The sequence below is a fragment of the Drosophila bipectinata genome, chromosome 2L (genome assembly GCF_030179905.1).
Source record: "Drosophila bipectinata strain 14024-0381.07 chromosome 2L, DbipHiC1v2, whole genome shotgun sequence".
Lineage (NCBI taxonomy): Eukaryota > Metazoa > Arthropoda > Insecta > Diptera > Drosophilidae > Drosophila > Drosophila bipectinata.
The window spans coordinates 15892587-15913510 of record NC_091736.1 but is presented as its reverse complement, the minus strand read 5'-3'; the positions used below and the strand labels follow the sequence as shown (position 1 = coordinate 15913510).

The window sequence follows — 20924 nt, the reverse complement described above, 5'->3', positions numbered from 1 at the left end:
TCAAAAGAAGCCACAATAAAAACCAAAAACTAAAACACAAAATATGAAGTCATATATTAAAGAGGGACCACACCTCGAAATACAAGCGAAACATAACCGAAATCGAAATCAAGTTAACACACAAAACCAGCACAACAGATTTAATTCAATTCGCTTTCATAAATTAGCTTTTGCGACAGTTTTTAACATTGATTGTGTGTGGCTGGCTGCCTTATTTTTGGAGGCGAGACTTCTGCTTACTTAATCGCCGACTCCAAAATTAATAGATCTGCTTAAAAATGCACAAATCGGGATCTGCATAAAGATTGAGTTATGCCAATGGTTAATAAATTTTGACAGCTGCTGTTTGATGGCTCCACTTATAAGGCTATGGACGTGTATAAATCCAATTAAATGAGTTATCAGGTTGATGTTTTTGAAATTGGATTAACAAAGTGTGGGTGTAAGTTCCACAAAGTAAAATATGGTTTATAACTCTTGAAGAACCCACAACCCATATCAAAAAATAAATAAACCTTAGAATTCATTTGAAATTACTGTCCATTTATTTTTAGACTTTCATTTTGTGATAGCTTCATATCATTCGCTAGCTTGGGGAATATCTCTATACATATATGTATTATACACTCTATGACGATAATGAGATCGTTGTATCTTTGTGCCAAGTCAGGCTCATTTAGTTTTTACAGTAAGCAATCATGACACCTGTCTGGGTTTCAACATTACACAATCCATCGATTGATTTATTCAAGTATAATATAATTTAAGATATAATATAATCGTTAAAACAGTCTTTTTAATAACCGAGCTGGGTCTGAGGTTTGTTTGTCTGGGATTAGTTGAATCGATTGATCTATTGTAACATAACATTTGGTTTACACGACAATGGGCTACTACTACTATAAGGTACAATACATATTTATAATTAAAAGTAATATAAAATATTTTATTAAATTTATATAGTTTACAATTGTGTGTGTTTCTGTTTTGGAATTGTTTTGTAGGAGGCTTCTTTCTAGCAATACTTTCATAATTATTTCTCATGTTTGCTTCAGTTTTTCCCTCTCTTTGTGGCTTTGGCATTGTTGGGTGCAATGGGGTTACTATATGTTCGCATTATATAGAACCGATTGCACGGAGGATGACTCTTCTACTCCTTCTTCGTCGACGTGTCACTGGGTTGCGATTGCGAGTTGCTGGCGAGGATTGGCAGGTTCCACCTTTGGCCAGATTGCGAGCCGGACTCTGATTAGTGTTTTCCGAAACCAGGCACTTCCCATGCCTGGCGGCTTTCCGGCTCTTTGAGTCTTTTTGAAACGGAAACCAAGTTTCCTGGGTTCCAGGACTCCAGAGCTCCTCTATCTGCTCATGATCTCATCGATGGTAAAGCCCAGGGTTCTTTTGGGCTTCTCCGAGCCGGTGGACGTGGAGGAGGAGGAGGACAGGTCCAGGACTGGCAGGTGCTGGACCAAGTTCTCAGGTTGAGGCGAGCTCAATGCCTGGCTTGGTCCGGAGCCCGCGATGACCGGCACGGGGGCGGAGGACACTTCCTTGGCGCTCTGCTCGCTGTGGCTCTGGAGGTGGCTCTTCAGATTGGCGCGCTGGTTGAAGCTCCTCTGGCAGATGGGGCACTTGTGCGGCCCCTCCTCCAGGTGGGTGACCTTGTGAACCGCCAGGGTCCTAGACTGGCAGAATCCCTTGCCGCAATCGCTGCACTTGAAGGGCTTGTCCTTGGAGTGGATGTAGCGGTGGTCGCGGAGGTGGTCCTGTCGCCGGAAGGCCTTGCCGCAGATGTCGCAGGAGTAGGGGCGCTCGTCCGTGTGGGTCCTCTCGTGGATGAGCAGGTTGTAGGACTTGGTGAACTGGCGGTTGCAGTACTTGCAGATGAACTGCTTCTTGGGGCGACTGCTGCCGGAGCCACCGGCCGCACTGCCAGCTCCACCGCCCACTCCCCCGGCGCCGCCCAGCTTGGGCAGGGCACCGAAGTGGCGGCCCACCACCGCGGCGTGCAGGCCGTGGAGGCCGGCGGGGTAGGGGCGCACATGGTGCGGATGGTGGGGATGGTGAGGGTGGTGCGGGTGTGCGTGATGGTGGTGTTGCTGCTGTTGCTGGTAGATGGCTGCGTTGCGGATCCAGTGGTTCATCAGCTGCTGGTGCACTGCCACAGGATCGGCAGTGGCTCCCGGGTAGACTGGATACTGATGCTGTTGCTGTTGGTGCTGTTGCTGCTGCATCTGCAACCAGAGGCGGTGCTGCTGCTGTTGCTGCTGCTGATGTTGCTGCTGCTGTTGCTGCTGGTAGTGGGCCATGTGTCGCATGTGGAGCTGAGTGGCAACAGCCTCCTCATTGATGGCAGGATGCACTCTCCGCAACGGCTCCTCGGTGGGTGTGTGCGGGGGCGTCAACATGGGCGAAAGACTGGTTTCGCGCTCCTCCTTAATCACAATGAAGTCCTCCTCAGCAAAGTCTAAAAAATTAATTAAAATATTCATTAGTTAAGAAAACATTTAATTTTAAATGAAAATCCATTTTTGCCGTCGGGCTTTGGAGTGCTTAGTTATGAAGTATCTTTTTTGTTAACCCACCTTGTTCTCTGCTTAGATTCAGCTCGTCATCCACTGTTATGTTGCTGATGGGCGAGGCCGATGTGGAAGACATAATTCTGTCTTTTTAATTGGTTTTTGTTTGGTTTATTTGGTGTTTGTTTCTTTTTTGTATTCTCGTTTAGTTCACTTGAAAACACGCTTTGGCTTTGCACTTGATTGCCGCTTTGTATCTTTGTATCTGTATCTGACGACTGCGTTCTCTTGGATGCGACGTGCCACCGACAACGTCTCGACTCAAACTGAATTCGTTCACTGTTCGCCGCTCTCCGACTCAAACTCGTGAAAATCGAAACGAGTCGAGTGTTTATATGTATATCTATATCTATATCCCTTTTACTCGCTCTGCTCTCGCACTCTCTCTTTCTAGTTTTTTGAGATACTTTTGCCGCTGTCGTAGTTGTTGCTTCTGCTGCTGCTGCTGCTGATATTGCCGCTGCTGAGTAGCTCTCGTTAATAACTGAATGCAACTGGCGAGGCGACGACCCGTTTTTGAATGCCCAGAGAAGTGAGGAGGAGAGGGCTGTTCACGATCTTCCACCAACGGCAGCTGCCTCTTGCGGGGTTGAATTTATTTGGAAATGGTAGATACGTCCACGCCTACCTGCCGCACCACGGAGCTCTGGGATTGGCTGCCGTATCTCTATATCTGGTGGATGTATCTTTTTTTTTGTTTTGTATTCTTGTATTTGTTGCTTTTGCTGGCTGGCTGGCTGGCTTTTTCCGTTCCGAGCAGTAAACAAGCGGAAACCGTATGCCTGATGGTCGCAAGCCTTGAATATTGTTTTTGTTGCTGTTGGTGTTGCTGTTGCCGTTGCTGCTGTTGCTGCCGTAGTTGCTGCTGGTGTAGCTGCTTGCTGCTGCTGCTGCCGTTGCTGCTGCTGCTGGTGCTGGTGATGCTGCTGCTGGCAGGCAGCCATCGCTCCAGTGCCCGCATCCCAAAAACTCCAGTCCGTGTCCTGGAAACCAATCCCACCCAGGCGCATGTGCCATGGGCAGCTGCACGAAAGTCCTGAGTCCTCTCCCATGCTCCCCGCCAGCAAGCAGCCCATCCTCGTGCCTTTTTAATGTAGTGCTGTCTGCGCCCCAGGATATTGTAATCCATTGTCCTGTGTGCGTGTATGGATGTGCGTTCTTCATTCGTTTTCACTTAAATTTTAATTTGCAATACAAATCAGTTTGGGTCGTTGTGTGGAGGATTCTTTTTTTTTTGGGATTTTTGATTTGGGGCCACAGCGCTTACACTTTAATCTGGAATTCAATTAGCCGCATCAAAGTGATGACAAAAGTTTCGAGGGATAATAATAATGGCATTAAAGGGAATGAGGAAATTTATGCGGAAATGGAAATTACCTCGAAAATTAGGTAGGGAAAATTGATTGACTTTTAAAAGGGTTTTCCGACAAAAGATACACAGGACATGGTGTGACATAATTTAATTGAAGCAGAAAGGCAATTTTGTTTGTAATCTTTATTCCATTATATTTATTATATCGAATAGATATTTTTATTATTTTGCAAACTAAAGCAATTACTTCCCTCTGACTTGTCAGATTATCTTTAATGAGTTTCCCATTTAAAAATTTAAATGCTTCATGCTACTCACTTGGGAAATTGCATTTAATGAGTTTCAATTGAATGGCTAAAGCAGGTTCCGTTTAACAATAGTTTTCAATTTAATAGTTATTTGAAATAATTGAAAAATTAAAACGACGAAATTAGGCTCTTCAACTATTTAATAAATTTTCTAAATATTATTCAAGACTCTAGGAAAGAAATCCTCCTCTTTTGGATGGATTTTCCACACATTAAGTGAAAAAATTTCCCACAGTTGGAATACGAATATTCAAATCCCATTTTCCTGCTTCCGAATCCCGTACATTCCCATGACTTTGACTTGTCGACCCCTTCTGCCAGCATTTCCTCAATGGATTCCTGCCACTAATCCTTTAACTTGGCCAAACAAGAAACGTTGTTTTTACCCAGACTAGGATGTAGGATATAGGATACAGGATCTAGGGACTTAAAGCTAAGCCCATTGCGACACACTCCGTCACAGATTGACTTTGCTAGATTTCCCGGCCGAAAGCCAATTAACCAATATTTAGACAAAATATACAGGATCCTGAAGGATTTTCCCAGAGTGCGTGTGTCGGGATTTTGGGTTCCTGGCCGGATTTGGATCCGTACAAACATCGGATGTGCCGTCGGATCTTCTTTGACGGTGTCTGGCAGCTTTAACCTCGGCGTTTGGCAATTGTCGTTGGTTTTTTTTTTGTGTTGACGATGGACAAATAGTCGGCGAACTTTTCCATTTCAAAGTGAGTGACTCCGCCCACCGTGTCCGTTCCCTTCGGCACCCCTTTCCCCCCTACCCACGTGGAGTCGCGAGCGGTAATTAACATCATGTCATAAGTGTACAAAAGCAAATAAATAAATAAATAGATAAACACAAACAGAGCGCGGAGACACATGAAAGACCCGGGCCGAATATTTCCCAGCGCTTACAGGCGGCCATATGATATATGGCATCGCACTGACTGACTTCCTGCTATATCCATTTGTTGATATTATTATTACCATTATTGTTGTTATTTTCGCTGTCAACACATGGTCGAAAGGATTAGGCTCTCTCTGGTCTCTGGGCTGGGGGAAACACATGTCCCGGTATTTTGCATTTTGAACAACTCACAAAAAAAAAAATGTTCATCTTTCTTTCCGATACCTCTCACGGAAACGGAAAAGGCAGCGATGAGATGGCCATAAAAAAAATGATGGGAAGGCCAGGAACTATGGGCCAAGGACCTGCACCAATAAAGAAGTCATCGGTCGCAGTCATAAAGCCATAAAAAACTATAAAACTTGGCCTGCTCGACATTAGTAGCCTGGCATTGTTGGGCCTCGTCCTCGCAGCGTCGAAAAAAAATGTAGAAAATTGTTTGAAAAATGTAGAGCGTAAAAAATATAACAACGAGAGCAAAAAATCACAAAATCATCATAAAAAGAAAATGACAACTTACTTAGTCACTTCTTTGGCATCATAAAAATGCATGAAAACAGAAAACACTTCGCAGAAGATGATGGGAGACCCCTGGACTTCTGACCCGGTTTTTAGCAATGTTCTTCTTTATTTTTTCTTCTCTGGCTTCAATTTTTTTTCTTGGGCCATGCATATTTTATGGTATTTTTTCGTGTTTCTACGAAAAAAATTAGATTTTTTAGAGCAAAAATGTCAAAGTCGCAGTCATAGGCAATAATTGTAAAATTGTAAAATGACTTTTTAGTGGGCCATATGCCAGAGGTTTCACTTTTCCACCAAATCGACTTTTTGTCAGCAATGGAAAAAATGAAACTGAAGATAATTTCTGAACATAAGTGTATATGAGGGCATTTTTTTGGGCACTATTTGATGACCTTCCTTTGGAAAATAGACATTTTTTCCCATGAATCTCTTGAATCTCAAAGCTACTGAAAGAAGTTAAATGGTATCCTTGTTTTTTTTCCGCGGAATGTTTTACTATCTTGACTTGTTTTTTTTTTATGCATATTAATGTTAAGAAGGTAGTATTTTTATAAAATCGGAACTTTTTATAGACTTCCTGAGAATATTTTATCCATTTCCCATCCGATTTGGAAAAGGAAGCCCATTAAAGAATCAGAACTTTCATCAGCTTCGATCTGCATTAAAATATAATCGAAATGGAGAACTAAAATTTTTGGTAGATTTTTGGCCAAAATCATGATGTTACCCCTTTAAAAATTTGCGAAATTTCTGTCAAATTTTCGATAGCCAGATTTTGATGGAGAATGATGCTACTCGAAGATCTAAGATCGGGAAGGTATAACATTCCATAATCGGATAATTATTAGCAAAAATATACCATTTTTCCTAAATAAAAAGGATGCGGAGATCCTTGTTGGCCACGTTAAAACGCGATTGCCAAAATGCCATTTTTCTTTACACATTTCAGCCAATATTGAAGCCATTTCGCTTTGGACTTGGACAAGAAATACCATTCTCGAATCAAGACTTTAATTGCCTTCGATCTGCATTGAAATATCCTGAAAATCCTAAAATCAAATTTTGAGTCGATTTTTGGCCAAAATAATGATGTTACTCCTTTAAAAAATTGCGAAATTTGGATCAGATTTTAGTTAGTCAGGTTTAGTGTAAGGACGAGAAGGTACATATAACATTTATAGATCAGTCGAATATTAAAAAAGTTATGGATAATTCCTACTAAAACCATGTTGATGTTTTCTGACAGTTTTTAGCCAACATCACAGGCTTAACTCATTAGGTTTGAAAACCCCCCTAAAGAAAAAACATAACTTATCCATTAAAACAAGTTTTATTTATTATGATCTTTTCAGGATAAAGGCAGGTGTAAATTTTCTTTTACTTTATCAAGCCCTAGTTGGTGTCAATATCCTTGGTTTGGAGTTTTTTTCCTCTCCAAAAGCAAGAAGGCGAACGCGTACTTGCAGATTATTGCTGTAAGTTGCTTGTGGGACCAACTTGTGGGCGAAGGTGACTAAATATTAAGGTGACTTTAAAAAAAAGACAATAGGGCGTTTTAAAAATAATGCTAAAACAATGTATCTGCCAAACAATCCTTTAGTAAGTTACACCAAAAACTTGCCAGTTAAAATCATACATCATAATTTGGCCAAAAATCTACCCAAAATCTTTTGCTTTTTTTTAATGCAGCTTTAAGTAATCTGAATCCTTTTTTCGATAAAAGTATTCCTTTCTCAAATCCGATAAGGAATGGCCAAATATTGACTAAAGTTTAGCTGAAAAGTTCCCATTTTAGCCACCTCATAGTTTATTTGGACCTCAACGAATTCCCCCTTCATTTTTTCCTGGGAAATTGGAAGATTTTTGTTTATAATTATAATCGAATGTGATACCTTTCCGATCTTAGAGTAGAATCATTCTCCATCAAAATCTGGGCCCCTCAAATGTGACCCAATTTTCACAAGTTTGAAGGGAATAGAATCATGATTTTAAAAAAATCGGTAAGACTTTTATCTTTGGATTTTTCAAATATTTTGATGATTAGCAAAGGTGATTAAAATACTGATTTTTAAATGGTACACCTTTTTGAAATCTGATGGTATGTAACTGACATATAGCTATGTCCGCGAAGCCAACTGATTTTTTGTCAAGGGTACATAATCTTCAGTAAGGCCTAAAATAGTGGTAAAAAAAATCAAGGTAGAAGGCTTTAATGTATTTCTGAGCTTAAATCACAAAAAATGGATTGTAATAGCAACCAAATGGGAGGGGTTAAGCAACACCACAATTTCCTCGCCGAGATGGAAAATGGCAAAAAGCCTTCGGTTCAAGGCCCAATCCAGCTCTAAAGCAATTTGCGATTTCATGGCAAAAACCGAAGGAGAGAAAGCCGTACATATTTACAGCAATACTCATCTTGAGGCCAAGATGAGGAAAAAAAGCAATTCGAGTTATTGAAAATGCTTCCAACGAACTGCTTTGGACATGAGAGCCGCCACAGCGAGCGATTTCCCTGGCAAAACGCCAAAAAGATGAAAAATTGTTCCACGGCAGTCCTTGAGATTCGCATTATAATTAGGTAAATATGGGCATTATAATGGCAATCCATGGCGAAGGGATATACACGCCATCCCAGTACCAGTACCAATACCAGTTTCAGTCCCAGTCAGAAGTCAAGGCTGCGAAAGGACGAAAAGATTCGGGTGCATGCGGCATTGTTGCGATTTGAATTGCTTGCGAAAAGTATCTAAACACACCATAAACGCGTCACGCCCGCGACTCCGCGAATTGACAGACCAATAACAAGGATTCCAAGGACACTGTCAAATTGCAACGACCATAAGTTGCCGCGAAACAAACCAGAAACCAAAACAGGCACTGGCTCTAGTCCTCGGGCGAAAAGGGGTGTACCCTTTACCAGTGTAATTAAAGGGGTGTGGACGGGTGACACCAGGTAGCCCGTCCAGGGATGTCCTCCTCACCCGTCCAAGGAGGCCGTAAAACCCTACCCTGCCCGAGTCCTACCCAAGAACTAACCCTACTATAGATGCATTGCCCTTTCTGGACCCTGAACTGGACTTTGGCTTTGGACCATTGTCTTTCGCATTGCGGTGGGCGCGACGCACTTTTACTCCTTCGCTCACGCACGACCATCGTACCTGGAAAAGTATCGCGCGGACAAAAGGAGTAGCCCAAGGATTAGTTCGGATGGCAATTGCATCTGTATTAGGGTGCGGGTGTGCGAGTGTGCGATGTGCGATGGTGTCCTTGTGCCAAATACCAACACCAACATCCCGAGTGTAGCGAATTAAGCAAGGGTTAGTCCGCAGAAGGGTTGTGCTTTATTTGCGAAAATAATTAGATTAATCCTTTGACTTTCGTTGACTTTTCTGGTCATATTAGTGCCTTTCGAGGCTACTCCTCCACAACAAACCGTCGATTTCCTGTAGCGAATCCAAAGGGTTTACGGTTGAGTTAGGTTTTGCAGAGTTACTCCCCGAAAGGATTGAACTATATTTGTTGAAATAATTAGATTAATCCTTTGCGAGAGGGTAAGGAAAGGATGAGGCTTTCCAAAGCAGTTTAAATGAATGGAAAATATATAAGATCAGTAGAGAAAGGTTTGAGATTGGCTGGTAAAACTAGGTAACCATCCTAACCCTTCCGAAAAAACATGACTCACCAACAGGCTCCTCCCTCTTTGATATCTGGTGGGCTGTCAGCTACCTTAAACCTCCCGACTCACTCACTCACTCACCTGGGGAAGGTGGGCATTCTCTTTTTTTTTTTTGTTGCCGGTTTGGAGGTTGGGGGCTTATCGACCCAAGCGTCAGTCATGAGCACTTACCATCATTGCCGAGCTGTTTGCTCTGCGGCCATAAAAAGAGCCAACCCCGTATTTTGATAAGGCCCTCGAAAATGTCGCAAAAACATTGTGAGTTGGTAAAAAAATCTAATAATAAAATATGAAAAAAAACGGCACGAGGAGGGACAACACCTTCCGAGCCAGAGGGAGTTTTGGGGCGAAAGACAGAGAGGGGTGGCCAGGCCAGCCAGTGACTTTGATTTTAGCCGCCGCGCTTGTCATAAACATCGGCCGACTTTCATATTCTGCCGGCTGTTTCTCTTCTTTTCCACATTTATTTTCCTTTTATGCTTTATTTGCGTTTGTGATTTAGCAATATGGCGGCGGCGGGGACAACAACGGCGTCGGAGGCCGGTGGTTAGCTTATCCAACCCGGGTGGCTCGGTTGTGGTGGCCGGTGGTTGGGCTGCCATGGCGGTCGGTGTCTGTGTCGGCAGCCCCCAAAGCAAACCATCGACCGCCAATCAAAATTCGTTACCAGAATTTAACCCATTGAAGGAATTGATTGAATGGCGGATGGATGGTAACTTCGCTCTAGCCCACCATGGGTTAAGAAATGTATTCAATCTACCTTGCTTTCCCAAACGATACTATGATTAATTAATAATGGAATTGCTGGAGATCGACTGGGGGGATCGTAGGACTAATTGAATTGGCATGAATGGATTTGGTTTTTGTTCCGATTCGGGTCGTAGGTCTTTTCAATTAGCCTCGAAACACCTGGGGAGAGTGTTCGCGCTTCGAGACCGGGTCTCCAGCCCGCGTCTCATTAAGGGGAGTATTAATGAAGGGCGAGACCTTTGATCTGCGGATCAGCGAGGGGGTGATGGCCACCCATTGATAGATAATCGTAATGACCATGTAACCCCACCGCTCATCGGCAAGCGTAATCCAAGAACGAGCCTGTAATTAATAACAATCCAAAGGGCCTCTCTCCTCCCAGCCGATCGATCGCTTTTCCAGCGAAGATCTCTTGTAAAGTATTCAAATTACGGGGCGACGAAAAGTGTGAAAATGCGTTTTGAACGACACGACACGTCGCACCCATAACATTTGGTGATTTATGATGGCAAAACATGTGCGACCCACAAAACTAAAGTACTACAACTGACTGGCTAGATCAAGGGGCCGGGCTCCACTCCTACACAGGTCCTTGGACGAGATCCAGATCCTTCAGCGCCACTTGCGGGAGTGTCAAGTGCTGTTTGCTCCGATTACATGCAATGTTGGTTATTGGGGCAGTGTTTACAGTACGGCGCTATCCATAAATTACAGAATTACCCATCAGAGAAAGCGGTTCTCAGGTTCCTTCGTAACCCGACCCGAAATCCTTTGGCGATAATGATTTCTGAAAACTTCCCCATCTCCACCGCCACGATCCTCGTAGTTTGTTTACATTTTCCCTGAGACTAATTGTCGACAGCGTTTTCATCTGGCAGAGACTTCCCGGCACATGCAAGTGCTTCTCCTCCAGCCAATTTGGACTCCAATTTAAATATTTTGTTCGTTTTTACTGGAAAATCACTTGGGAATTTATTGGTCAACTCCGGTTGCGTGTGTGGTCCATAATCGCATTTCCATACCAGCACTTCAAGTGTGTGTTTTGGGGGAGTGGTGTGCCGGTTTTGCAGTTGCATTTTTACGACTACTTAGGCCTAATACTCGTTTCGGGGAATTGGATTGGAAATCACAAGTGCTGGTAGTCTGGAGTTCACTGGGAGAACGGTAGTAAATAGTTGCACCACTCAAGTGGCTGCCCGTGGAGTTCCAGCTATGGACTTAACCCACTACCGAAACCTACTCCCCCGGAAAAAAGAGTCTCCGGCTTATCAGTGGGCTTCTAAGGATTGTTTGGTTTCGTTTTGACAGCCAAGGCAAGAGGAGCCGTGTTATGCATCTTGTGGTTGTTACAAAACATTTCAGACTCTAAACTTCGAAATGGGGAGGTCTCGAATATCAAAGATATTCATTCCAGGGAGTGCCAGTGTCGGGTCATAAAAAGAAAAAGATTTTTAAGAATTTTTTCTAAAATTTAATCTTTAATAGTATTCTTACTAATCAGTATCAGACCCCCTTATAGCATCTATCCGAAATCGATTTATATTTTAATGTCTTAATCAGTGTCCTTCAGGTGTGTAGTCTCTCCTTCCAACTAATCCAACTACATTTCACGGTTAACCCAAGACTGGCCGCTCCGTCACCTTGGACCACACACAAACCCATCATTTTCCAGCCCATAATATTCAGATCCTTCAGACCATCGGTTCTGGCTCCCTTGGCCATCTCCGTCCTGCTGGCAAACTAGTTACAAATAATTATCTGTTTGGCAAATACTCGGAGACAACTTCATCCGATCGCATCCAATTGCAATTATGGTCCAGTGGCCTTGGATCGCTGCTGGGGCTCCGAGGCTACGAGGTTAGCCATTCCGACCATCAATGTTCTTTTTGGCGTATCGAATCCTCGGGGAATGTCCTCCCGGAACCTGAAGTGCTGCACCAACTCCGGGACTTTAATGTTGTGATTAGCATCTGCGTTGACAAACACAGTGAGCGGTCCCAAGGCGAAGAATCCTTCGCGTTGGAAATCCTAAGGAGGACCTGAAGACCAGATATGTAGGTTCGTAGGAGGACCCCACCCAAGATGAATAATTATGGGCGATCTTTATGCTAGCACCGGCTCCTTGCTGGGACCGTTAATGCTCAAGTTGAGTCGCGGGGTTCCAGAGGGATATATGTGCGTATAGTCGATCGATTCCAGGGTTGTTCGCCTGCCAGGCAGGCAGCCTTTAGGCTTGAGGCTTGAGGAGGGAGTTACCTGCGGCGTTTTGCTTTGGCATTCCAAAAATCTCCTTACCTTCAATTGATGCGCTTGGCTTTGTTAGAGAGAGAAAATATTCACGCGTATTCCGCCGAAACTCGCTAATGGTCACAGCAAGTCATCCGATCGGATGCGATGTACCATCCACAGGCATGTTTCACCTTGGTCCCCGCCTGTGTTATTAATGATGGAAATTTGAAAATACAGAAGGTTCAATAATTGCAACATCATTGGGCCTCCTCGATTTCTCAACCTTCGGACTGACTTTTGTCCCCGGGGCCGTAAACAAATTGCTGGCATTTCGCCACACTTCCCAAACTAACACACGCCCGTCCCTGAGAATCAAAGATCCTATACATCCCAGTGCATATATACACGTTTTAGAGTATGAACATGGTTTTATAGCCCCGGTACCTATCCCTTCGATCCTATAGTACGATCGGCAGCACTGCGTTTATATTGCAGCAATTTCGTATCAATTGAATAGTTTCCACGAATATGCACAAAGGCCATAAAACGCGTCGCGTGGTGAAGGCTCAGATGCAGATACACAACACTATCAGCTAAACTAACCGGTAGAAGGACAAACTCCGGCTTCTGCCCTTCTGTTTATGCCAATTTTTATGTACTATACAAGCTTCACCTTCACTTTGCCATTGCTTGGCCTGTTGCCTGATGCCTGATGCCTGTTTCTGTTCCTGTTCCTGTTTGCCTGTTTTATTGGCCTTTTTGTCATTGCAATTCACGTGTAAAACAAGCCGAATGCTAAGTTTCCTTTTTGGACCGTTTTTCCCCCGCCTCTCCCGACCCGGTTGATCCTTAAAGCCAAAACCCAAAACTCAACGATTGCGCGTGCACGCCTCTGAATTTGTTTACATTGCGCGCACGCCGCTCTGTTCCAGGTTTTCTCTTTTTTTCGATTTTAAAGGCGCACGCCCGGAATCCGGAATCCTGAACCCTGAATCTGGAATCAAGTAATGAACAAATAAACACTCTTCTGACACTGAACCATTCCCCTGAAATGTTGCCATCAAAGTTATTTAAACACTTTACTGATGGCCTTGGCAATAGGTCTAAGAACTTAATTCAGAATACTTTTATTAAATAAAACTATTTGAAATAATAATTAACCCTTAACCTGCTTCAAAATCGTGAAATACTTTACCTCTAAATAATGTCACTATAATTATAAATTACTTTGTCTCTTCATGTCTCAACCACTCCTGGTCCGATTACCACTATCTTTCAATACTCGATTTCCGCAATCAGTTTCTGCCCAACTTTGATTACTAAACACTTTTGTTTTTTTTTATTTACTTTTTAGTTTAAACTTTAAAGTATTCAAATGATTGCTTATCACCAGCAATCGCAACCATTGACAAGTTGCAGTTAAGCTCCCGTCCGAGTATGCCGGGCATGTTTGTCGGGACTTAATCGGCCCTCGATGAGGAGCTTCTTCACAGCAGAGAAACAAAAAGCTAGATAAGCTATCGACGAGGACCTGTCTGTGGACTGGCTTATATCAGCTGAAACCCCTTGAGTGACGAGTTGCAGACACCCAATTCAAGTAGCTCGTGCAGCTCACCTTAATGCGCCCCTTGGCATTCGGCATGCAGTTTTCAGTTTTTCAGTTTTCACCATTCAGTGTTCGGGGCACTCGACGGGGGACAGGAAACTGCAGCTCCAAGTGACCGCCACTGCAACTGCATTTCTGCTCGAGATTGGTCGGGTAGTTATCTGCTGTCAGTCCCCAGTTAGCCTGATAGCTACCCGTCATTGTCCAGGGGCACGAGTTTCCAGCAACTAGCAGGGGAAAGGTTTGCACTGCGAAAAATAGGCGACTAAATTCCTAAGACATGAAAGGCTTTGATAAAATGCATTTAGGGACATTTTTCTCAGTGCTTTGGCCTTTGTCCAGTCTTAATTGGACCACTATGCTGGTCCCCAGTAGGTCCTACTCCCTCATCCAATCTCAATATCCTTGGCAGCTGTCTGGCCAACGACGCCCGCTGGGCACACATGTCCTGCCATGTCCTTTGATTGCCTACTAATCCCAGTCATCGATGCCCGGGCGACAATCGAAGTAAACAGCCAGACAAATGGGCAAACAAATGAGTGGCCCGGGCGTGTGTTTGTCCTTAAACTCTGCGAATTGGATCATAACTGCGAAATGCTGAAATCTGTGCAAACAGCGCTCTAATTAAGTCCTGCAGCGAGGGCCGACATAAAAAGGACCTCGGCCCCAGCTCCAAATGGCTGACCATTAAATTGGAGACAATGGGGGCGCGTGTTTTCTGAATTGCGTCACAAGAGCATTGACTTTTCCAGAAATCCGGGGGAAGAGGACTGATGTCACTCGGTGGCGAAACAATAGGCATTTGAAAAGAGAAAGGAATGCCCTAGTCGGGTCCTGAATACCTATCTAGTTCTCTATTAAATTGAAATGTCTAAGATTAGCCAACATTTCTTAGAAAACTATTTATCCCAAGTAGTAAAAAATATTTCAAAACCATAGAGTAGCCTTTAGGGACTAAGATAAACCCACCAACAAGCACTAAGAGCTTCGGGAAAATGCACAGAAATTCAATAAAATTAAAAAACCAGGATCCTGATAAGGCAAGACCAGAAGTGCCTAGAGTAAGTGGGAGTGCCAAATGGGGCGTTTCCCATGAGTATTTCGCATGACCCCTGGATCTGGCCCCAAAACTCCAGAGAGAGCCAAACTATTTCCCCACAGAATTAAAAAATAAAGCCGTAAAACAGCTCTCAACCCGATGGACGGAATATCAGCAATCTGGGCTTATTATAATGGGGGCGTCAAAGTCGCATCGAAACTACCGCTCAGAGCCACTCACAGCCACCAGGCATCGCAGCTCAATATCTAAATGGCAGTGCACTGAAACAAATATTTTCCCTTTAAAAATAAGCCTTTCTTATACCACAAATAGAATAAAACCAGAATTTTTTTCCTGTGCATCTGTGAAATATAATTATTCCCATGGGCACCTACTTATCGCCTGGAATGTTCACTTTTAATTGCCCCGCTTGTCGAAGTACAATTCGCTCTGACTGTGGCATTTGCTGTTGTTTAATTTTTACACACTTTTTATCGAAAACGAAAAGAACACTTTACCAAGAAAACACTTAACGTTAACTGGCTGTTATCGAGTGTGAGAGTGAGTGTTTTCCAAGAGCCAATCGGCAGTGCCAGGGCCTGGGAAGTGGGTCGATAGAACGCCCACGCCCCACATCCACTCCCCCACCTCGGGAAGTTCCGTTCCCCATTTTCCCCCGGTTTTCCCCCTGGAGGGTTTTGCAGGCGCCTAACGAGACATCATCAAGAGACTTCATCGAAGCTAAGGCCAGAGGGGCCATCATTTCAAAACTCTTCTTCCGGATCGAAATCAGAAACACTTGAAAAATTACGATAAATTTATTTTGTAAATAGAAACAAGAATATAATGGTATAAATAATGGGCCTTTCAAATTGAAATTTAGTTTATAACTTTAATGCGTTGGGCTCCACTGGAAATCTATATTTTTTTTTGAAAATTTTTCCCTAGTGCATTTCTAGGCTGGGCAGGCACTTCAAATTACCGCCACTAATCTTTGCGGGCATGTCAGCCGGACCCGTACCAGGACCCGTACGACAAACGGCAGAGCCCAAAAATTCAAAATCCAAAATCCATAACCATAACCAGCGACGACCGACGACCGCAGCTCAAAGTGCAAAGTGCACTTGACAGACAGCCAGCCCAGCCATCCAGCTGCTGCAGCTGAAAAATGTACATATCTGTATCTCTGGGCGAGGTTGGCCCTCCTTGCTGGTGTATCCATGTCTTTGTAGAATGTCCCATGGGTGATGCATCCCATTGGATGCAGTGAGGCCTGCAGTTCGACTGGCAATTACATTATTATCGCTACACATCGCTTGCGGTTCAATTAACGCCTACTACTGTCCATTATCGTTTTGTTTGGGGGGCGTGTTTCCGAATCGTCATTTCAATTCAATTGTCTAGTTTTGATATCTTGAGGCTCTTTGAAATCGAAGCTTAGACATGTGACTCAAGTTAAATTGACACTTAACCATTGACACTTGATTCATTGATAAGATTCATTGCTTAAGAGGATAATTAAATATCTATATATATTTTTCTGGTCAAGGATATAACGAGGCATCTTGTAAAATGAGAAATTGAATAATTTAAAGTGCTAGAAACTTATCTATTTTATTAAAATTGTGTTATTTTATTATGAAGATAATAGTTTTTCCAAATAATACAACAATATTCTAAAAAATTACTTTTAATTTCACCGCTCTAAGTGGCGCCACCTACTTTCATTATCGTTCAACTAGGTGGCATCTCTAACGCGCCAAGTGCTTGCCCGCATAAGTATGCTACGAAAAATGTACCCTTTCAAGTAGGCTATGATTTTTAAGAAATTAACAGAGAAAGTAACAGGAAGTGGAAGCCACAGAAAAATGGATGCTGAGAACACATAAATTCTTTAAAATAAACAAAATGGCTGCATTTATTATAAAAAAGAAACTTTTTTCAATAAAAATCATATTAAATATATAATAATAGTATAATTTTTAATTAATAAATTTAAGATTTCATTGATCTATCGATATTGCTATCGATTGCTTATTAGTTCCAATTGGAGCTTTCCAGCGGAAGCCCCACAAGTGCATTTAGACGGGAACTGCACTCTCCAATCAAAAACCACAACAAACACTTCCCTCGATTAACGACTAATGAGCCAAGTGGAATCAATAATAAACACAATGGACGATAAGGTTTTCAGAGAATGGAAATCTGTTGAGTTAAGTAACCGATTCATTTGGTGGAAAACAACGAAACGATGACGACGTCGTGGATGCCCAACGGAGTGTTAATTGTATTTTTGTGGATGAGCTTGATTGCGGGGATTCCACGCTCGGTTTCCGCTGGTAATGTTCTGGCCGTCTACCCCCACTTTGGTTTCAGCCACTTCAAAGTGGTGATGCCCATTCTCAATGAGTTGGCTAAACGTGGTCACCGCATCACGGTGATCTCATACGTGAAGAATCCCCAGGCCAAGGAGCTGCCCACCTACGAGGAGCTACTCATTACCGCCGCCGACGAGGATCAGTCGAGTACCACCATTAATTTGGTGCCCCTTTCGGAGAATACAGCCACCAGATCGTTGGATGTCCTCTTCCGGGAGTACCTGGCTCTCCACGAAGAGGGTCAGGAGACGTGTGAACGTCTCTTCGGCAGTGGTCACATACAGACAGTACTTCAAAGGCATAAAAAGAAGCCATACGATCTCCTACTCACCGAATACTTCAACTCGGATTGCCAACTGGTCTTGGCCAAGTTAATGGAGCTACCGATCATAGGCCTAAGTACTTGTGCCCTGATGCCGTACTACTACGATCGTATTGATCTGCCGGATACACCTTCATTCGTCCAATCTGAGTTTGTGGGCTTTGCCGGTTCTCTCAAGTGGCATGAACGCCTCGTTAACTTCATTCAGGCCAAGATGCTGAAGCTCCTCTACAAATACCATTCCAATGCTGCCGATAATGCTCTCATCAAAAAATATCTTGGCGTGGACATAGACACTGAGGAAGTAGCTCGCCAACAGACTGCTTTTATTTTTGGCAACCAGCACTACTCTCTGATGGGCAGCAGACCCCAATCCCTTCAGTTTGTGGAGGTGGGTGGTGTCCACATCACCAAAAAGGCAGAAAAAGATCTTCCAGAGAATATTGCCAAGTTCCTAGATGCATCAAAGGGTGTAATCTTTATCAGTTGGGGTTCCATGGTGCGAGCTTCAAGCATAGACGAGGATAAACTGAATTCTATCATAAAAGTTTTGACTGAACAGGACTTGAAGGTGATTTGGAAATGGGAGGCCAATGAAACCCCCAAAGTCGATGGTTCCAAGTTTCTTTTTGTCAAATGGGCACCCCAATTAGCTCTGCTTTGTGAGTATTTGGAAAAAATGCCCTAAACTGGTTTCAAAAAAGTCAAGAACCTGATCGTGAAAACCGGCTTAGGGTTGTTTACATTTTAATCTAAAATATTTATATATCTATGTTCTTCCACAGGTCACCCCAAAGTTAAACTATTTTGGTCTCATGGAGGATTACTTGGCACTACAGAGTCTGTACATTGCGGCAAGCCCTTGCTGGTCACTCCTATATATGGTGATCAATTCTTAAATGCCTTCTCGGTTCAAAACCGAGGAATGGGCCTGAAACTGGACTATGAACAGATTACCATAGAAAATCTAAAACAAGCTTTCAGCAAGCTTAGTGAGGCTAGGTATAAAACAACTTATTTAAACAAAATACCAAAATTAATAAAAACCATTCTATTCTAGTTTCTCAGAACGCTCTATCGAAATCTCCAAGATCTTCAACGAACGACAACAAACGCCCTTGGAACTGGCTGTTTGGTCTGTGGAACATGTCATACAACACGGCTTAGTGGCTGCCAAGCTTCTACAATCTCCGGGAATAGAACTAAATGGCTTTATCTACCACTCACTAGATAGCATATTCCTCCTATTAGCCACTATTTTATCCTTTATCCTCTTGGCGCTCTTCTGTTGCCGAGAAAAGTCATCGAAAAGTGCAAATAAAAAGTCTGGCAAGAAGACTAAGAGATCCTGAAGGCAGGCCACATTATTACACATTCAATTCATGACAATTTTGTAAAATATAAAGATATATATTAAGCATTAGTAAAAACTATAGTAGCTTATTTTTGTGGAGGCTCAGTATCGTAGCCGCTGCATGCAGTCCCTGCGGCACTCTTCGAAGGTGAGGAAGTTGTTTTCAGTGGAGGCGCAACCGGTGTAGTAGAAACTTTCGCAGTTTCCAGTATCCTTGTTATAGGCATATCGTAACTGACGGCCGCGACATAAGCCAGGGGCCTTGGGTTGCCTGCAAGCTAAGAGAAATATTTATTAAATAAATAACTTTACTTTCAAAAAGGACACCTCATCCTCACCTATAAGTTGCTTGACCTCCTCGTGCGTCTGGTTCTCCAAGCTTGGCAGGCTTCGGCATAGACTGATTATTCCAAACAGGAGCAACAACACCAACTTCCAGCTGAGAATAACCGACATCTTATCACTTCATAAATACTTAGAAAAATGTGAAAATTTCCACAGCAATTGTTTTTTTTTTGTTAATATTTTTTAGAGTTGAGTTTCCGTAGCGATCTGCACGAACGTCGAGCACAGAATGTTTTCATTTGAAGAGTCTTGCACTTTGACAGATTTTTCTTGGCTTTCTCTGGGCGACAGTTCTACGGCACGGGCACGTAGACAAGCTAGACATTTTGGCCAAAATTCGTTTTCATTTCAGCGTTTCTTCTTATTTCTGCATAGTTTCTGCTGCACTCTTCACGCCGATTGAGTGAAAACGTGTGCCGCGGAGAAGCTCAAATAGAGGAAGTGCCTTGGATAAGGTCAACTGTGCTGGTATCTTTACATGGTAACAAGTAGTTGTCTTTTGCACTTAAAACAATTGCCACCAGCTCAACGAACTCTACCTTACGTGGTACTTGAGTATTATCTTTCCAAAAATGACGTAAATTCGATAGAAACTTGCTCCAGAATTGTTCATCGCATAAATTTGTTTATTCAATTTCTAACTGATTTACTTAAAAAAGAAGACATTTAAAAAGGCATATTATTCGTAAAATAATAGACATGATCGCTAAGACTAAAATGAAGAATAAAAGAGAGAGGCTAGGCTGGATTTTTAACAAATATTTTGGGGGCATGTATGTATGTATGGTCAGGTGTTGCTTCGAAATGTTCTTAAAGACTATATAAGGCAACCCGATTCATAAGTTTCGTATTTTGTGCGTCATCCGATAGATTAACAATGATATTTATATATAATAGTTAGGTTACTAGTAATAGATACAAATATATAGAATTTATACACAATGCACATGGCTAACAGGCCTCTGAACAGGGAAGACAGAGTCTAAAAAAACCTACTTACAATTTATATCAATTCCAAACGAACTAGACACATTCTCTTGCTACAAAATAATAGTTATAAACTCGTTAATAAATTCATTGCGTTGCACATCATGGGGCTATCATCACGGAGATGCATCTACAAGATACCAATTAGATCTAAGACGATGGATGATTGTGTTGTGCTGGTACTCTGGTACTCCTTGCATATCCCTTCTATTTTTTAATTATTTTGTTTTTTTGGCAGCTTTCAGATGCGAGCTGCTGACTGTTGCTGTTGGCTTTGGCGTACTTATGGCGCACTTAAGATCAATATCTCCTCATTAGCTTGTTTCTCTGATCCGCAGCAGAAGCGTTCTTTAGAGAGCATCGTCTTGGAAACGAATCCTTCTTATTCCTTAGAATATATTCCTTCCCTAGAAGTCCTTATCCCATCCAGTGACATCATCCGGTGGCGGTCCCTCTGGATCGGGCGGATAGTCATCGAAGTTCGTGGTGTCCACCACACTCTTGACTGTGGGCTTGATGGGCGGCTCCAGAGTGCAGTTCTGCAGGCCCCACCAGTAGAAGCCATCGAACCATCTGAAAGGGGTTGGAAAAATGGATTAATAAAAGGTCTTTT

The 20924-nt window shown here is 42.9% G+C and overlaps 4 protein-coding genes across 7 annotated transcripts in view; 1 reads left to right on the top strand and 3 right to left on the bottom strand.

The window, feature by feature from the left end:
- Window positions 1-568: 568 nt before the first annotated feature.
- On the bottom strand, window positions 569-3137 carry odd (odd skipped). Its single transcript, XM_017242541.3, has 2 exons — window positions 2586-3137; window positions 569-2467 (listed from the first exon to the last, which is right to left on the bottom strand). Exons 1-2 carry the CDS (start codon window positions 2656-2658, stop codon window positions 1359-1361), a joined length of 1182 nt encoding a protein of 393 aa, XP_017098030.1. The 5' UTR covers window positions 2659-3137; the 3' UTR covers window positions 569-1358.
- A 13870-nt stretch (window positions 3138-17007) lies between these two features.
- Window positions 17008-19058, top strand: Ugt36A1 (UDP-glycosyltransferase family 36 member A1). The gene is made up of 3 exons (XM_017242282.3): window positions 17008-18287; window positions 18411-18627; window positions 18686-19058. The coding sequence occupies exons 1-3, from the start codon at window positions 17177-17179 to the stop codon at window positions 18975-18977; spliced, it is 1620 nt and encodes a 539-aa protein (XP_017097771.2). The 5' UTR covers window positions 17008-17176; the 3' UTR covers window positions 18978-19058.
- LOC108125932 (PI-actitoxin-Aeq3a) lies at window positions 18960-19610 on the bottom strand. The gene is made up of 2 exons (XM_017242283.3): window positions 19318-19610; window positions 18960-19257 (listed from the first exon to the last, which is right to left on the bottom strand). Exons 1-2 carry the CDS (start codon window positions 19433-19435, stop codon window positions 19082-19084), a joined length of 294 nt encoding a protein of 97 aa, XP_017097772.2. The 5' UTR covers window positions 19436-19610; the 3' UTR covers window positions 18960-19081.
- A 319-nt stretch (window positions 19611-19929) lies between these two features.
- for (cGMP-dependent protein kinase for) overlaps window positions 19930-20924 on the bottom strand; it is a 28128-nt gene continuing 27133 nt past the window's right edge. For all 4 annotated transcript variants that reach the window (XM_070277604.1, XM_070277606.1, XM_070277605.1 and 1 more), the window contains one exon: window positions 19930-20884. In XM_070277604.1, coding sequence (XP_070133705.1) covers window positions 20719-20884 — 166 coding nt within the window. In that variant the 3' untranslated portion in view covers window positions 19930-20718. The remainder of the gene's footprint in view (window positions 20885-20924) is intronic.